General features: G+C 53.6%; 1 protein-coding gene across 2 annotated transcripts; it reads left to right on the top strand.

The window, feature by feature from the left end:
• Positions 1-65: 65 nt before the first annotated feature.
• On the top strand, positions 66-15,355 carry PLEKHN1 (pleckstrin homology domain containing N1). Of its 2 annotated transcripts, XM_020976812.2 has the most exons (16): positions 69-403; positions 964-1,066; positions 4,566-4,712; positions 5,061-5,141; positions 6,284-6,356; positions 7,511-7,635; positions 8,274-8,417; positions 8,647-8,727; positions 10,204-10,279; positions 11,421-11,578; positions 11,854-12,021; positions 12,354-12,512; positions 12,797-12,937; positions 13,162-13,368; positions 14,205-14,259; positions 14,636-15,355. In XM_020976812.2, the coding sequence occupies exons 1-16, from the start codon at positions 324-326 to the stop codon at positions 14,818-14,820; spliced, it is 1,983 nt and encodes a 660-aa protein (XP_020832471.1). In that variant the 5' UTR covers positions 69-323; the 3' UTR covers positions 14,821-15,355. The 2 variants fall into 2 exon arrangements, with proteins under 2 accessions (XP_020832479.1, XP_020832471.1); XM_020976820.2 differs by lacking the exon at positions 11,854-12,021 and having other exon boundaries at positions 66-403.
• The last annotated feature ends 1,094 nt before the right edge of the window (positions 15,356-16,449 follow it).

Genomic DNA, 16,449 nt, shown 5'->3' with positions numbered 1-16,449 from the left:
TTGACAGAAAGCCAGACTGAGGGCTGAGGTGACCTCCGACCTCAGCTGTTCCCTGCTTCCATGGATACCTCTCCCCGGAAGCCTGCCTGGGAGTCTGAATCCCGGGAAGGAGGGGGCGGGGCCCCAAGGTCACGCCCACTGTTGGAAATGCAGCCACTCTGACCTAGCCTGGGCTCAGCCAGGCTCAGCTGGCTTCTGCTCCAGCTCCAACAAGCGGCCCGGCCAGCTGCACCCAAGGGTGCCGGGTAGAATCTCCCTGGGAACCTCAGTCCCTCACGGGACCCTAACACCCCTCCCCCAACTCTTCTCCAACCCCCTTCGCCATGGGCAATGCCAACTGTGTCCCCCAGGCTCCTCGTTTCCGAGCCTCCTTCTCCAGGAAATCCTCGCTGAAAGGAAAAAAGTAAGGCTGGGAGTCCTGGCAGGGGTTGGGGTCACCATCACAATCCCGGTCCCGTCCCAGTCTCGGTCGGGTCAGGCTGCTGTTGGGAGCTGGGAGGACTCGGTTTGGATCAGGGCAGGGTTGGGCTGTGGTTAGGCTAGGGGCTTAGGATTCAGGATGAGGCTAAGGGGCTGGGGCTTCTAGGTACTTGGGGCACAGGTTGCGGGCTCTCCTGCCTGTATGAAGGGGGAATCCCTCCTCTGCCTAGGCTAGGCTGAGCAACCTTGAATCCCTGGTTCCCACAAGGAGGATGGGGGTGGGGAGAGGAGGGCTAGGACCAGGGTGACTGTCTCCCTGTCTATCCCCGGACGCTGTCTTGGGGTCCCCCTGTCCAACCCGGGCTTGCTTCCCTCCTTCCTGCCTGGCTGCACCCACAATCATCTTCCAGCCAGGCTAGGGGCTCCCTCATTGCCTGGCTGCCCAGCTCCAGAGGTTAGGGGTTCAGGGCCGGGGCCGGGGGCGGGGTAGCGCAGAAGGGAAGGAAGCCATTCTTTGAGTCTCTTCTGCTCTTCTCCCCACAGGGAGGACAGCATAAGGCGTCGAGGGGGACTGTTTGGAAGCGAGAGCAGCCAAGATGGGGATACGAAGGCCACCGACAAGATTCTTTATTACATCCCGGGGACGGTGAGAGCCGGCTGGGAGGGAGGTCAGAAACGTGTGTGTGTGTGTGTGTCCGTCTGTCTGGAGTGCGCGCCCGGCGATTTCCTGGGTCACGGCTGCCCCATCTCTCCGCTCCCTCCACCCCACCACCCCACCCCAGCCAGGCCAGATTCGCCAGCGATCCGGAGGAGAAGCTTGGGCCCCACCCTCGGGCACCTCACCTCCTGGCTGTCCCGAAAGTCTCCGCAGACAGCGAAACTGGCGAGAGAGTCAGGGACTGAGTCAGTGCGGGGAGTGAGGAGGAGCGGTGTGGGGGAGAGGGAGAAAGGGGAGGGACCTCCGTACCAACCAAGGAGTCCAAGGAAACTCCTCCAGGAAGGCTTCCTGGCTTCCTCCCCCACCCGAAACTGCAGGGACACCCCCTGCACCATCCGGTGTCTATGTGAGCTTTCACGGGAGTCTGATTGACTTGGAGAGGCGAGTGGGAGGCGGGAAGCTGAGTTCTAAGGGTACAGGACAGGAGAGGCTTTCAGCCTCAGGTTCAGGCTTCGGCCCCCAGGGTCAGCCAGGATGAGAACTAGGGAGCAATCCCTGAGAAAGCTTCATCCACAGGACTGCACTGGATCTTAAAGGCCAAGGAGGGTGACTTGTCCACTAAGTGGCTGGGAGATTTGAACCAGGGTCCCCTGACTCCAAACTCATTGTTCTTGTGGTCCTGAGCCTCAGTTTCCTCATCTGCTCAATAAGAGGGTTGGGCTAGCTGGTTCTGAGGCCTTCCATCTGTAAATCTGGAATCCTGAGGACACTAATGGAGGTGGGAGGAGGCTATTGATTATCCAGTGAAAGCAGGAGAGCTCAAAGTCCATTAAATGGCTCCTTTGAACGGCTCCTTTGAACACCCAAGATGCCAAGATAAGTGAGGCCCTTAGACACCATCTGCTGCCCGGGCCATTCCAGGGAATGGGGAAGGGCAGACAGACACAAGGTCCGGCTTCCCTGGCCCTCCCACCCTTGGGAGCCAACCCCAGTCCTCTCCCGTTGGACAGAGAAGACTTGGTCCCAAAGATGGGTCCAGGGCTAGGACCCAGGTGTCCTGCCTCCCGGTCTCTGGGCTTTCCTCTACACAGCACCTACTCCTTCTTTGGGAACCTGGGAAGGGGGAAAGGAGGGGAACCAATAAATCCATGCCCCTCCCCTTTTGGGCAGCCTTCCCTTTTCCTAAGGATTCACCAAGGACTCCGTAAGTGGGCATCCTCAAAGCTGATCCCCTCCTGCTGCAGGTGAAGTCCATTGGCTGGTAAATCCAGAGGACATTTTCCTGCCTCATGCAGGACCCTGCCCAGTTCTGTCTGTGGGCCTGGAGACTACCTGTGTTCCAGGTGCTCAGTGGTATCTGCGGGGACCTTAGACCAACTCTGTCGGTCAGAAAGCTACTTGTGGGCCAAGGCCCCAGTCACCCCCTCTCCCTTCTGTATTATGACAAGGAAGGGACTGATTCTTTGTTTGGGACCATCCGGGGTCCTGGACCAGGAGTTCCTGCTTCTTCTCTCTCCCAGCCCCACCCCTACACGCACGCACGCAAACACACACACACACACACACACACACGTTAAACTGTACAAGGAGGGAAGTAGGAATGAGTGTACCACACCTCCCCCAGAGGGCCCCTCAGAAACCAGGCACCTTCTACCCTAGAAACACTTGAGTGGGGAGCAGGGCGAGCAACACTCTGAGTCTCTTGGTTCAGCAACCTGGCTGAGTGGCCAACGAAATCTCAGGCCACCCCCATCCTTTCTATTAATAGCCCCATGTCACCAGATAGTCACTGAATCAGGGGGTCCTGACCCTGCAGAAACAGAAGGGGGCATTACTAGGCATTAAGGTCGCCCTCTGATTGGAAGCCAGAACTCCTGGGTCCAGCCCCCTGACACATCTCCATCTGCATCGACTGTGGGGGTGGGGGAGAGGACCACTTTAGGGGCAGAACTGGATTGGGAGGGCCCAAGTGACCCTGCAACTGCCAGCTGTGAGAAGTGAATGTGGCACTGGCCTGAGAAATGACTAAGCTTTGGTGCATTCTCCAACAACCTTCCCTAGTTTTTCTCCTCCCTGTGGAAGGAGTGGAAGGCCAGCTTGGTGGCTACATTCCTGAAGTCCATTTCTGCATCTGGGTGCCATGGCCACATTCCATTTAAGCATCCAGGGTCCATAGGCAGCTTGCATGGATGAGTCTGTGGCCTACTTTTATGCAGGTCGCCAGGGCCCTGAGCCAATTCCCACGGGGAGTGGGAGGCCCCACCCAAGGGTGGGAGGGCTGGGGAAGCCAGCCCTTGTGTCTGTCTGCCCTTCCACATTCCCTGGGATTGCCCAAGCAAAGGGGTGGCCCTGGCAGCAGGCAAAGCATTGGGCCCAAAGCCAGTGCCCTGGGTTGTAACATGCCTCATTGGCTACCTCACCCAATGCGTGGAGCTGATTATGAGAGAGCCCTGGACCCCCATGTCCCACACATCAGCCACAGGCCACTTTCCCAGGGTTTACCTTTTCCCAGGCCCGATTCCTATGTATGGCTGTGTCTATGGGTGTGTCTGTATGATTACATATATGCGTGTCTATGTATGGCTTTCATTTATAGATTTGTGTCTAGACCTCTGAATTTTCATAGGCTCACAGTTCTGGAGCTAGAAGCGACCGAAGGGACCACGTTCTAGTCCATTCCCCTCATTTTTACAGATGAGGAAATTGAGGTCCACTTCTAGAGGGGAAGTGACTTACCCAAGGTCACCTAGGAAGTAAATGGCAGAGGCAGAATTCTGTGTGAATCTATCTGTGTGATTCTCTATGTTTGTCTGTGGGTGGGTGTATCTGTGAGTAGGTCTGTGGATATGTAGCATATTATAATGTAGAAGGAGTCTGGGTTTGGAGTCAGGGTTAAAATGTGGCTTCTACTCCCTCTGGGACCTTATGCATGTTATATCCCCTTACCGAGCCTCAGTGTCCCCATCTGAAAAAAAATGAGTCTATTGGATGGGACAGTTTCTAAGATTCCTTCAAACTTTGATCTCGTGGTCTGTAACTGGCTGTGTCTGAATATTATAGAAATCTATAGCTGTCTTTCTTTGTATCTGCCCATGTGTCTAGGTGAGCAAATGAGGTAATATTTGTAAAGAGGTTAGCCCAATGCCTTGCACACAGTAGGCACTCAATCAATGCTGATTCCTCCCCTCCCCCACCTTGCCCTCCTCCCATGTAGATATGTGATTGTGATCGTGTGTGCCTGTGTTTTCGTGGGGTAGAGTGGGGTGGGGGGAGCCTCTGGGTCCCAGCCTTGGACCTTTAGGGGACCCCTTCACTCTGAGTGTGCCCCTAACCATGCTGGGCACATTTCTTTGTCCTGCTTTGTATTGGCTATGTGCACAAAACTAATTCCATAGGCTGGTCTCCTTATACCTGTTTGCGGAGGAGGGGTCCTCTTTTGTGGCCACTTCCCCCCTGGCCTAAGCTCCCAGGCCACACTCTCCTGCAGGATATTCCGGGCCCAGAAAGTCACAAGGAAAATGTAGACCAACCCTTCCTCAGTGTGTTCAAGAAGGGCCGGCAGAAAATGCCCGTGAGGAACCTCGGGAAGATTGTCCATTATGCCAAGGTCAAGTTCAAGTTCCAGCACTGCCCGGTGAGTCCCAGCTGGAGGTCAGGTTTGGGCCCTTGAGGAGGGGTGTCATGGGGGGAGTCCCAGGCTTAGGTGCAGGGAAATCCATCCCCTGGTGGTGATAGCCTCCACTCCCAAGAGGGCCATGGAGAAGAAGAGGGCTGCCAGATGACCTTCTGAGCCTTGGAAGCCAAAGCCTCAGGTTCATGGCCAGGCAGAGAAGAGGATGCAGTAGAGCTCTTACCAGAGCCCAGGTTAAGATTCCACATCCAGTGAGTGGGTTAGGAAAGACATTCTTAGCCCTCCACCCCATGACAGCCTCTGAGCCGTCTCAGTTCCCTGGACAAACCGAGCCTTCCCCCTTCCCCGCAGGACATCAGTGATTGTTACCTGGAGCTGTTTCCCTCCTGTCTGTACTTCCAGGCTCATGGCTCCAGTGGCCTCACCTACCAGGTGAGTCTGGGTGGGAGACGCCACCATCTGACCTGGGACCTCTCCCCCTAAGAGCCAGCTCGGCATCTCAGGGCTCAGGGCAAAAGGGGCCCATGAGGCAGGGTCCCCTCAGCCCTAACTGCTGGGCGAGGCCTGCAACTCTGGGCACCGTGCCTTTTCCACAGGGGTGGGTCCTCCACAAAGTAAGGGTAAGGGCACCAGACATTCAGGGACCCCCAGAAGCCATCTGGCACATCCCCTCTCATTTTACAGAAAGGAAACTGAGTCCCAGGGAGGTTAAAAGGGTGGTAGAATTTGAAGTGATGTCTTCAGACTCCAGCCAGAGCCAGGGCTAATTCCATTGCCTCCCAAGTCGACCAGCAATTTATGAAGCACCAATCATGTGGGAGGCTCTGTGCCTCTTGATACTGTTCAGTCGTTTTCAGTCATGTCCGATTCTCTGTGAGCCCAGAGGGGGTTTTCCTGGCAAACATACTAGAGTGGTTTGCTCATTTTACAGATGAGGAAACTGAGGCAGACAGGGTGAAGTGGCTTGCCCAGGGTCACACAGCTAGGAAGTGTCTGTGGCTGGATTTGAACTCAAGCCTTCCTGACTCCAGGCCCAGCTCTCTTTGCACTACAGCACCACCTAGCTGCCCCTTAAAGAGCCTACATTCTAGCCTTTTAGCCCCTACCCATAGGAGGTGCAGAATGCCTCAATTCCCCACCTTCAGCACCTGCTGGGACTGCCCCTGTTCCTGTCCAAGCTGCCCCTGACATACAGATCTCTCAGGGGTAACTTTACAACATCCCCGGCTGACTGTGACTCCAAGGGAACAGAGCCTTGCTTAGCCTTCATTTATCTTTGTTTCACCCACAAAGCTATGTTTAGTGGAACTGAATTGGCCCTGTACTTGGTTACACTGATTGTTAATTATATGTAGGATATAAATAGGGAAGAAGAGGATTTTCTCTGGCCCCAGCCCCATCGTCCCTAAGGCTGCCAAGCCTTTCTCTCTCCCTGTCCCTCCTGTGTTCCTAGCCTGCCCCTCAGGATAGCCCTGCAGGAAGGAGGGGGAGGGTCAGGCTCCATTCCTCCGTTCCCTCCCTTGGGCACCAGGACCCTTTGTTCCTCCCTCCTAATCCAATCTGGACTCCTACAGGGGCTGCTGCCACTCACTTTGGTGAGCATCTCTAGACTAGAGATAGAAGGAGAACACGCCTTCCAGATCACAGGTAAGGGAGGCCATGCCTTTGAAATTACAGCAGCTGTTTGGAGGATATTAATCTAAAACCTCTGTAGTGACCACCATGCCATCTCATCATTCATCCACCATCTTCCTCTTGGTCTAGGCCTGTCCTTCTGGACCACGAAGAGAGCTTAGTGTTACCCAAGGGGCAGGGCATTGATCCAGAGCTGAACTAGGACACCCCTGGGGGTGGGGGGTGGGACACCACTGGCAAATGGCTGTGGTCTTGACTACAGATATTGATTGGGATGCTGACTGGGTTCACTGATACCTGGCATACCATTAATACCATTAATACCAGGGTATTAAATGGACACACTAGTTGGACCATTCTCTGTGAGAATCTGACCAGGGAAGTGACCTAGGGTTTGAAGAGGAACACTGACCAGGGTGTAACTGATAAGGGAGATGGCCAGGGTGTTGAATGAGGGCGCTTCACTAGGATGTACCGATGGGAGGGTATGTAGATAGGACGCTGACCTAGGTGCTGATGGGATGTTCTGACCAAAGTATTTAATAGAGTCGTGGGATATCCTGGGATACTGATTAGGCACTGAATAGATATAGGCTAGGGTGGAGGGTGGGGGTGCTGGCCATAGTGCTGACCACAGTTACTGACTCCAAATGGGGGTGCAGACGAAGACACTGGCTTAAGTGCTGCCATCCCATTCCCTGGTCCGCAGTGACCAAGGGAGCTGACCTGAGTACTGGGTAAGGAGACTGATGAAGCCTGTCCAGTTTACCAGATGACAATTGGGACTACTCATTGAACCATTGTGACTAGAGGTGCTAGCCAGGGTCCTGACCTACAGGAAGATCATTTAAAGCCATCTTGGTTCCCCCAGGGAAGCTCAGACTAGTTGAGGCTGCCTGTGGAACTACCCAGGAGCATACCCTCTGTACCTTCTTCCGGGCCCTGAGGCTGGTGATTGATGCTACCTTTTCCTGGCAGGCAGGAAATGAGCAGCTGGGTGGGGCAGGTCTGAGAACAGGATGAGGGTTGGGCAGCTGGTTGAGGGAAGAAAAGGACAGGAGGAAGCTGGTGGGCCAGGGAAGGGGATATGGGGCTGTGGGGAGGTTGGCTGACCTGAGGCTGACCAGTGACTTCCACCTCAATCCCTGCTCTTCTCATGTCCCAAGGCCCCCTGCCGTCTCCTCTTCTGGTATTCTGTCCCAGCAAGTCTGAGCTCCGGCGCTGGCTTTATCACCTGGAGAAGCAGATGGACCTCGTAAGGGGACCCCAGTGCCCATCTCTCCAGTTCCAGGTGAGTGCCCAATGTCAGCATTTCTGCCCTGCCCCCCACCAGCCTGGGCTGAGAAGAGGCATGACTTCTGGGAATAGGATGGTGATATGCTTATACTGTACTCTGCCCCCATCTGACTTTATCTGGAGTACTGTGTACATTTCCAGGTGTCATAGATTAAGCTGGGGCATGTCCAGAGGAGATGGACCAGGCTGCAGAGGGTCTGTAGTCTGAGTCATAGGAGGATAAGTTGAAGAAGCTGGCCGCGTTTAGCCAAAAGAAGAGAAAATTCAGTGAGTCATGACAGCTGTGTTGAGGTGAAGGGCTGTTAGGTCTCCTGGGACCAGAGGGTTGAGTCAGGAGCAACAGGTGGAAATTGTAAAGAGGTAATCCTAGGCTTGATGTCAGGAAAAACTTCCTGGCCATGAAAGCTAGGTACCATGGGCTACCTATCTAGAGAAGAAGCGAGATCGCTGTTCTTGGAGGTCTCCAAGCAAAGTCTGGATAAGTAATTTTGGGGTGTATAATAGTGAGGATTCCTTGGGTGCATGAGACGTGTTGGAGGGCCAGAGAGGTCCCTTCCCACTCTCCATTTCTGTGCTTGGTTGGTGGCTTCAGTCCTGAGCCCATAACTGGCTCTTCCCATCTCTGTCCCTAAGGGTCCTCTAGGGGAGAACCATCTCTGCCCTCTCCCATGGGCCCTCCAGCACTACCCAGTTCATCACTGGGAAGGAACCAGTCGAGAATCTCTGGGAGATGTGGTCTGCGCCTCCCGAGTGAAGATGCAGCATCTGCCCTCCCAGGTGGGAATGAGGACAGGTGGGGGGGTGGGAGTGGCAAGGAAGGAGGCGGGAGAGGGGCAGAGGAGAGTACGTTTGGGTGGGATGGGAAGGGCAGGAGGCAGGAGGGTGCAGCTCAGAGGGGGAGAGGGGAGGACGCTGCCCCCCACCCACCCATGTACTTATGACAAAGCTCTGAGCTGAGGTCATCCATGACCCCCAAATCACTATCCAACCTTCTCTGACCTCTTAGGAGCAGCATGACCGGATTCTCATCCTCTACCCATCTACACTGGTCATCCTGTCAGAGGATTCTGATGGACTGAACTTCAAGGTAGCCCTAACTGCCACCCCACCCCCTCTGAGCCTTGACCGACCGTAATGTTCAGATGCCCCTGGACATTACCTCTCCTGTGCCCCTTAAAGTGATACTTAAGTAACATTTCTGTGAGCTTCCCTACAACCCAGTGAGGTAGGACTACTGCTATTATCCCCATTTTTCAGGTAAGGCAACTGAGTCTCCACAAGGTTTACCTACTGTCTCCATCTTTCCAGACTATGCCCCCATCTGGGTCTCCTGCCTGTCCCACTCCCCTACCCTGCAGAATCAGGTTGGTGGGTGGGGCTGGAGGGAGTAATTCAAATTAAAAACCAGAATTTCAAGATTGGTCTAGGTAAGGGAGGTTCCTGCCAGGCCTCTCGTTTGTCTGCCTTCCCTGGGCCCAGGCTTGTGTGGAGGGGGCCTCTGCTCCCCTGGAGTCCCTGGGGGCCAGATATAAGCTGACCCTGAACTATGAGGGGGTGGTCCTGTACCACCTCCCTCTCCCAGGTGGGGTCACCTGTTTTCTGGTGATTCACTTCCCTCCCTCCCTTCCTCTCTCCCTCCCTTCCTCCCAATGTCAAGGAAGACAACAAAGAAAGGATTAGCCCACAGCAGGAAGGATTAGTTTAGATATTCCTGAAGGACTTCCTGTCCAGGAGATGTGTAAGACAAGTGGCTAGGGCCAGAGAAAAGGTGAGGTCAAAGGATTCTTCTCTGTTGGGTATTCACAGGCAGGGAAGACCTTCCCAGAGACAAGGGATACATTGACCCTCACGGATGCTTTAATACCACTGGCCTTCATGGCTGGGTCAGTGACCAGACTGTGTATGGAGACTGTCTCCAGAGCTGAACTGGCTTCCCATAAAATGATTCAGAAAACCCTGATAAATGAGCATTTACATGATGCATTAAGGTTTGCAAATCGCTTCTTCACAAATGTTATCTCAGGGTATCCTCACAGAAACCCTAGGAGAGAGATGTTATTACTCTCCCCATTTTACAGATGGAGGCACTGAGGCAGCCAGAGGCTATAGGTGACTTGTCCCAGGGACACAAAGCCTCACCTAATAATAATGGCTAGCATTTGTATAGTACTCTGGTTTGCAAAGCCCATTATAAATGTTGGGTCCTTAGAACAACCCTTTTGAAGTAGACCAAATGAGGAAACTGAGGAAGCCCAAGTGAGGTTAACTGACATGCTCAGTAGGATTATATGGCTAGTAAGTGCTGATTTGAATTCATCTTTCTGACTCCCAAGTCCAGAGCTGATAATGACCAGAAGTCATTATAACATATTATAATAATGACCATTGACCACAAGTGACTTTTAGAATGAGTCAGAGTGAAGAAATCTTCAGACCTGCCTCTCCCCAGTCAAAATCAGAAAAATGGGGTAAGGGTTGGGAGAAGATAGGGAAATAGGAATCCCCCTAGGTCCCCCTTGTCTCCTGCCCATTAGCCCTGACAATGCCCCTTGTCTTCCCTAAGGGGGAGCTTCCACTCAACGCCATCCAGCTCAACTTTGAGGAGAGTGAGAAACAGATCCGGTCTTTCCTGATAGAGGGTTAGTGAACTGAAGCCTCCCTGAACCCTGGGTGGGACTGAGGGCCCAGAGACCCTCAGCCCCTTTCATCCTTTCAACCTGATCCTTCCCAATGCAATGCCAGCTGCTGCCTCTGACCCCATGCCCACCCCTGTCCTCTGGTACCATGGCTATAATGAGTGAAGACTGAGTCACTTTTCCTCTCCCATTAAGCAAAAGGGGGTGGGGTGGGGGGAGGCAGGCTGGGGCGGGTGGGTGACATTCTTGGTTTGGGTGGACCTAGCCTCTTTGGCTGCTACCTGCCCCCGTGTCTCATGTGTTTGCCCTGGATTTAGGGGCAAATTTAGCTCTCCTCTTTTTTACCTTATTTTTAAAGTTTTTATCCTGAAGAAATAAAATAAGAATTTCCATAACAGAGTAGAATACAAACAAAAAGACGATTGCACCTGAAACTGCAAATGTATAATATACAGTTTGTACACAGTTATGTACAATTCCTTTTAAATATATAATGAAGCTATCATGGACTTTTTTTCCCCTTTTTTTCTCCCCCTCCCTCATCCTAGAGATGGCCACCATTAGATAAAAATATGTATAATAATATATAAAAATAATATAATATATAGTATAATATAATAATATATAAAAATAAAATAACAAAAATATATATGTAAAGCCTTTCTATACGTATTTCTATTTATCAGTTCTTTCTCTAGATGCAGATAACATCTACCTTCATAGGTCCTTTGTAGTTAATTTGGTTATTTATAATAGTCAAAATGACTTTGTCACTCGAAGTTATTCTTAAAACAATATTGTTCTTACTGTATACAACATTCTCTTAGTTCTGCTCTTTTCGGAGCTCCCCTCTTAAAAGGCAGTGGGATCAGTAAGTCAGAGGTCATTCCTGGGATCACCCTTCCAAGGTAGGGTTGGCTCAGGGGCTCAGAGATCACTCTTGGGGCATCTGCTCCCCTACCCCACCCTAACATTGAGGGTCTTCTTCACCTAAGCAAATTGGGTCCTGGGACCACGGAAGTATTTAGGGTTCTGCGGAGGGCCAGTCAGTGAATAATCCTCAGTATGAAGGGACCCCAACCCAAGGGAGGGAACAGCAGTAGGGAGCCCAGAAGGAGCCCATGTTGTGTATCCCACCCCACAGGCCACCTCATCAATACCATCCGAGTGCTTTGTGCCAGCTATGAGGACTACCAAGATTGGCTGCTTTGTTTTCGGGCTATCCACCTCAGAAGAGGGGGCTCCTCTACCCGCTCAGGCTCTGAGAGCTTCCAGGGGCCACGGCCACCCCTTCCCACACAGGTGAGGGGGAAAGAGCAGCTCAGGCATCCTGGGGCTAGGAAGCTCAGAAGTTCTCGACTCAATGTGAGCTCCTTGAAGGCAAAACCAATTTTGGTCTTGTCTTTGTATTCTCAATGTCCAACACTATCTTCCAGCTTTAGCCAGAAGTGGTTAGTGGTCAGGGAGGGCAGCAGAGATCCGCAGGCCCTAGCTGAGGGAGTTTGGGGTGTGTGGGAGTATGGGGGTAACATTCCTTCCTCTCTGGGACCAGCCTAACTCCACACTACTTGGCTCAGTTCTCAGTCAGCGGGCGAGCATCCCTTACCTCTGATGGACGGACCAACTCCTGGGCATCCACAGGGGCCCCGTCCACTTCCTCCCACACCAGCAGCTCCCTCCCTGACCGCCCCGTGCTGCCTGACAGCTGCCCTGTGGGAGCTGACAGCACCCCCCAGAGGGACCATGTGAGTGACACAGGCCAGGGCAGGATCTAATAGGTCAGACAGACTTCAGTGGCTGCTTGGATTCTGGGAAGGGGGGAGGGCAGCTTGGGGGGTTCGGGGTTCAAGTGGAAGGGTCTAGTTGGACACCTAGAAGAAGAGTAAGAGCTGGGGCTGCCCACATGCCGCTAAACAAATTCTCTGCCCCCTTGTCCTTTCTGACCCCACCTGCCATATGATCCAGCCAGGGACTGGGGGTCTGGCAGGTCCTTGTTTGTGAGCCCCCAGGGGTTGGGGCCACCCATCCCTAGTGTGGTTTGGAGGCCACCCAGCACTGTCCCTCTCTGTCTGTCCAGGGCCAGGCCAACCCCAACATCTCCAGCCTGGGAAGGCATCGGGCAGAACTGAGACGCAGAAGCAGCAGCCGCTCCTCCAAGGGAAAAGGCACAGGGCAGCTGAAAGGAGAGGAGCCAGCACTCAGGGCTCCCCTGCATCTGGACCTGGGCCTCACCAACGTAGGGGCCTCCCCCAGCCCCCAGCCCCAGCCCTGTCTCTGTATTCTAATTGGTCCCTGTGTCTGTCCTTCACTCTCTGTCTCCCTGGGTCTCTCTCTCCTAGTCCCCAAAGAACACCTGGCCCACATGTGTGGTCCTAGCTAGCAAGGGGGGTTCAGATAGCTGCCATGTCACCAGGTTTCCCAGCCCAAAGCAGGTGGCCGTCACTCCTAATGAAAGGGACCCAAGTGAGCCATCACCAAGCACGGTCACCCTGTTCCCTCCGCCCCCGGCTTCTTCTGCAGCTAAACCGGAGGAGTCTAGAGGTCCTCGAGGGAGCAGCAGCTGACACCCCAGAGAAACCCCAGTCCCCACTGTATGCTGACCCCTATACCCCGACCTCTACCACCCACAACAAGATCACAGACGTCAGTGACCTGGATGAGGTCGGTCCTCCAGTGGAATTGGGGAGGGTTCTGGCTAAACCTGGTCTGATTAATATCCAAAGCCTGAAGTCTGCCTGGAGCCAGCTCTGGTCAGTGCCTGAACCTCAAGGTTTTGGCCCAGGCTGGCTCTGGGGAGCCTTAAGGGAGATATCCAGGGATACAGTGGTGTCCCTGGCTCCGAGCCCATCAGGATCTGATGGAGACTCTGTTGGTTTCCCTCACAGTTCCTGGTGGCAGCTAAGAGTTGTGTAGGCCAGGAGCCACCGAGCACCTTCCCCACCATCCCCGTCTCCGTCCCTGTCCCTGTCCCATCCCCCAGCTTACACCCCCTTCAGAAAAAGCCAGCCCCTCAGCACCGGGAATCTCAGAGACATCGAGGCTCCTTCAAAGTCCGGGGAGCTGGTCCTCTAGAGCCTTCCCGAACCCGTCAGGTGAGTGGGGTGACTAGGGAGGGGCGCTGGTCCTGACCTGGAACCACAGGCTGAGAGCGATGTCTAAAGCTGGGGATGGGGGTGGAGGGAAGAGTGTGCCCAGAGGAAGAGACAGAGATGGGGAGAGAGAGATAGACAGAGACAGATACAGATAGAGACAGAGAGAGAGAGATCCAAATGAAGAGAGACAGGCAGGTCTGTTCCTCCTTTCATAGGATTGTAGAGCTAGGAAGGACCATAGGACATGGAATGCCAGAGCTAGAAGGAACCTTAGAACAGAGACTCTCAGAACTGGGAGAGCCCTTTGGATATGGGATATTAGAACACAGAGCAGAGAATGTCAGAACTGAAGGGAAGTTTCTCATTTCAGTATACACACACACTCTCACACACACACACACACACACACACACACACACACACACACACACACACTGATGAGGCCCAGAGATGATTTTTCCCAAGGTCATACAAGTAATAATAATAGCTAGAATGTATTAAGCACCTACTATGTGCCAGGCATTTTGATTAAGCCTTTTTGTAAGTATTATCTCATTTTATCCTCACAGTAACTTTGGGATACCTCCCAGGTACCCTTATTATCCCCATTGTACAGATAAGCAAACTGAGGCAAACAGGTTAAATGACTTGCCGAGGGTCACATCAGCAGTAAGAGTCTGGGGCTGGATTTAAACTTGAGCCTTCCTGACTCCCGGCCCAGCACCCTATGCACTAGGTAATAAGTAGCAGAGGTGAGATTCAAATCCAAATCTTCTGGCTTCAGATAGAGGAGCATCTCCACCCCCATGCCTCAGTTTCCTGGTTTGTCTCCCCAGGTCCAGGTCACCCCATCAAAGGAAGGTTCCCCTGAACCTCAGCTTCGACTTCCAGGTGAGTTATCCCTCTTGGTGCTCAGAAGCTAACCCGCTGGGACCTTCCCCAAGGGGTCTGATGAGTGGCCTCCTCCTCCTATGCTCCTCTCTCTCTGTGACTGATGGCTGTGGCAGCCCAGGACGGTTGTCTCTCTTGTCCCCAGAACAGCCACTGACCCCAGGTCATGAGAACATCTGTCCCAGTTGGACTCTGCCCTTACCTTGAGGGACCTGAAGGCTGGGAGCCCAGCTTGCCCTCTGCTTGGACCCCTCAATTGAGGCAGACTGATGCCCTCCTTGAAACTCTTTACCTAAAAGCAGGGGTCTGGTAGGATCCTGCCTATCCTTCTATCTACCCTGGCTCGAACCCGACTAACATCTCTGGATCTTTGCAGGTGGCAGCTCCCCCAGCAGGAAGGGTCATGAGCAGGGACGGTCCTCCTCAGAGCCCTCCAGTGGCCAGAGAGACTTCAGTTATGATAACATCTGGGACCAGCCAGGGCCACCTTCATCTTCTAGACACAAGTGGCATCGCCCTCCTGCATCAGAGGCTGCAGGAAGGTTGACTCAGTGGATTTGACCTGGCCTGGAGTCTTTTGCTGGTCAAAGTGGGTACCAGAAGGAAACCAGACATCCTGGCCTCCAGCCCCACCTTGGTGCTAAATGGAAGCCTCTCCGAATTTTGGGGGCCTGGACCATCTCAGTCTGCTTCTCCACACCCCCAAACAGCTGGGGAGATTGAGTCAGGGTTTTATCCATCTTTGGGAGGGCTCAGCAGGTGGGACTTCAATGTCCCAAGACCCAGCCTCTCCCCACTACTGCTTCCCATGAGCCCTAGGGAAGGAGGGAAAGGAGAGAGCCAACTTCTTGCCCACTGCTGCCTTTGCCCAAATCAGATTCTACATGATTTTGAGATGGGGCTCGGGACGATGTGTGAAGGCTGAGCTCCTTCCATCACTCAGAGCAGAACCCACCTAGGCTCTTTCCAAAACAGGCTGTGAGAGCCTGGGGCATAAAGACATATCCGGGGAATTGTGACTACAAGTCTGGGTCCCTCAGTGAGGGGTCCCTGAGTGGAGATGGTGAGGGACACATTCCATAAATGGCTGCTACTATTCATGTCCCTAATCATTCGATGACACCCCCTTCCCCCAACCCCCCTTCCTTTCCAAATCTGACCTAGCCCCCGGGGGAGGGGATCCCCAGTGTACCTAGGTCTGTGGACAACTAAGCTCTTTGTGGTGTTACAAGTGTCCTTCCCACCTCCCCTTCTCTGCACCCCCAAAATCAGTGTTCTCTGCTGCCCCCTGGTGGCTATGTTGGGGATTTGAGCTGTCCCCATTCACTGGGAGAGGAAACTTCGAAGTGATGACATGAGGTGTAAGTAGGGCAGGGGAGGGAAGGAAAGAGAGACAGACAGAGAGAGAGAGAGAGAGAGAGAGAGAGAGAGAGAGAGAGAGAGAGAGAGAGAGAGAGAGAGAGAGAGAGAGAGAGAGAGAGAGAGAGAGAGAGAGAGAGAGAGAGAGAGAAGAAGAAGAAGAAGGAGGAGGAGGAGGAGGAGGAGGAGGAGGAGGAGGAGGAGGAGGGAACAGGCCCAAGGAGGGCAGGTGACTTGGCCAGGGTCACCTAAGCAGCGGTGGGATTTGAACCCAAGTCCACACTACACCATAATATGTTGTTCCAAGGAAAGAAATGACAGGGAATATCATGGGATGGAGGTAGAGGTGGAGAAGGTATGGGTGGGTCTGGGGAGGTGGGAAGAGAATCACACATCACCCCCCCCATCTAAGACTCTTTGGAGGAGGGCAGTTGGCGATGGTCATTGGCTAGTGGTGGCCAGTGAGAAGGGAAAGTTGGAGAGTGAAGGGCCATGGGCAGCGAGGGCTGTGAAGGACAGTGAGCCGCTGAGGAGGTCAGTGGGAAGCTGTGAAGGACGGTGAGCCAGGGAGCTGGTGGGAGGTACTAATAAGGGTAATGAGGGTTGGTGAGCAGTGAGATTAGTGGGAGGCAGCCAGGTTGGTGTGAGGGGCGGTGAGGAGCTGTGGGCAGAAAAGCGTCAGTGGGTTCTCAGCTTTGCCTGGGGGCTCAGGATTAAGTAAGGACAGGTTAGACAGACCCTGGAGAACCCTCCACTGTATTCCCTTGACATGAACCAGGGCAGGAATGGGGAGAGCTTGGGAAGGGGGTGACTGATCCTTGTGCCAACGAT

This window comes from Phascolarctos cinereus, unplaced genomic scaffold (assembly GCF_003287225.1).
Source record: "Phascolarctos cinereus isolate Bilbo 61053 unplaced genomic scaffold, phaCin_HiC Scaffold_726;HRSCAF=1367, whole genome shotgun sequence".
NCBI lineage: Eukaryota > Metazoa > Chordata > Mammalia > Diprotodontia > Phascolarctidae > Phascolarctos > Phascolarctos cinereus.
This window is presented reverse-complemented; position numbering and strand designations above follow the sequence as displayed.

Excerpts from the sequence above, each read along its gene's own strand:
- PLEKHN1 (XM_020976812.2), top strand. The coding sequence starts at position 324 with ATGGGCAATGCCAACTGTGTCCCCCAGGCTCCTCGTTTCCGAGCCTCC. Across the intron at positions 8,418-8,646 it reads TGCAGCATCTGCCCTCCCAG|GAGCAGCATGACCGGATTCT; the intron begins GTGGGAATGAGG and ends CTGACCTCTTAG. Across the intron at positions 11,579-11,853 it reads GGCCACCCCTTCCCACACAG|TTCTCAGTCAGCGGGCGAGC; the intron begins GTGAGGGGGAAA and ends TACTTGGCTCAG.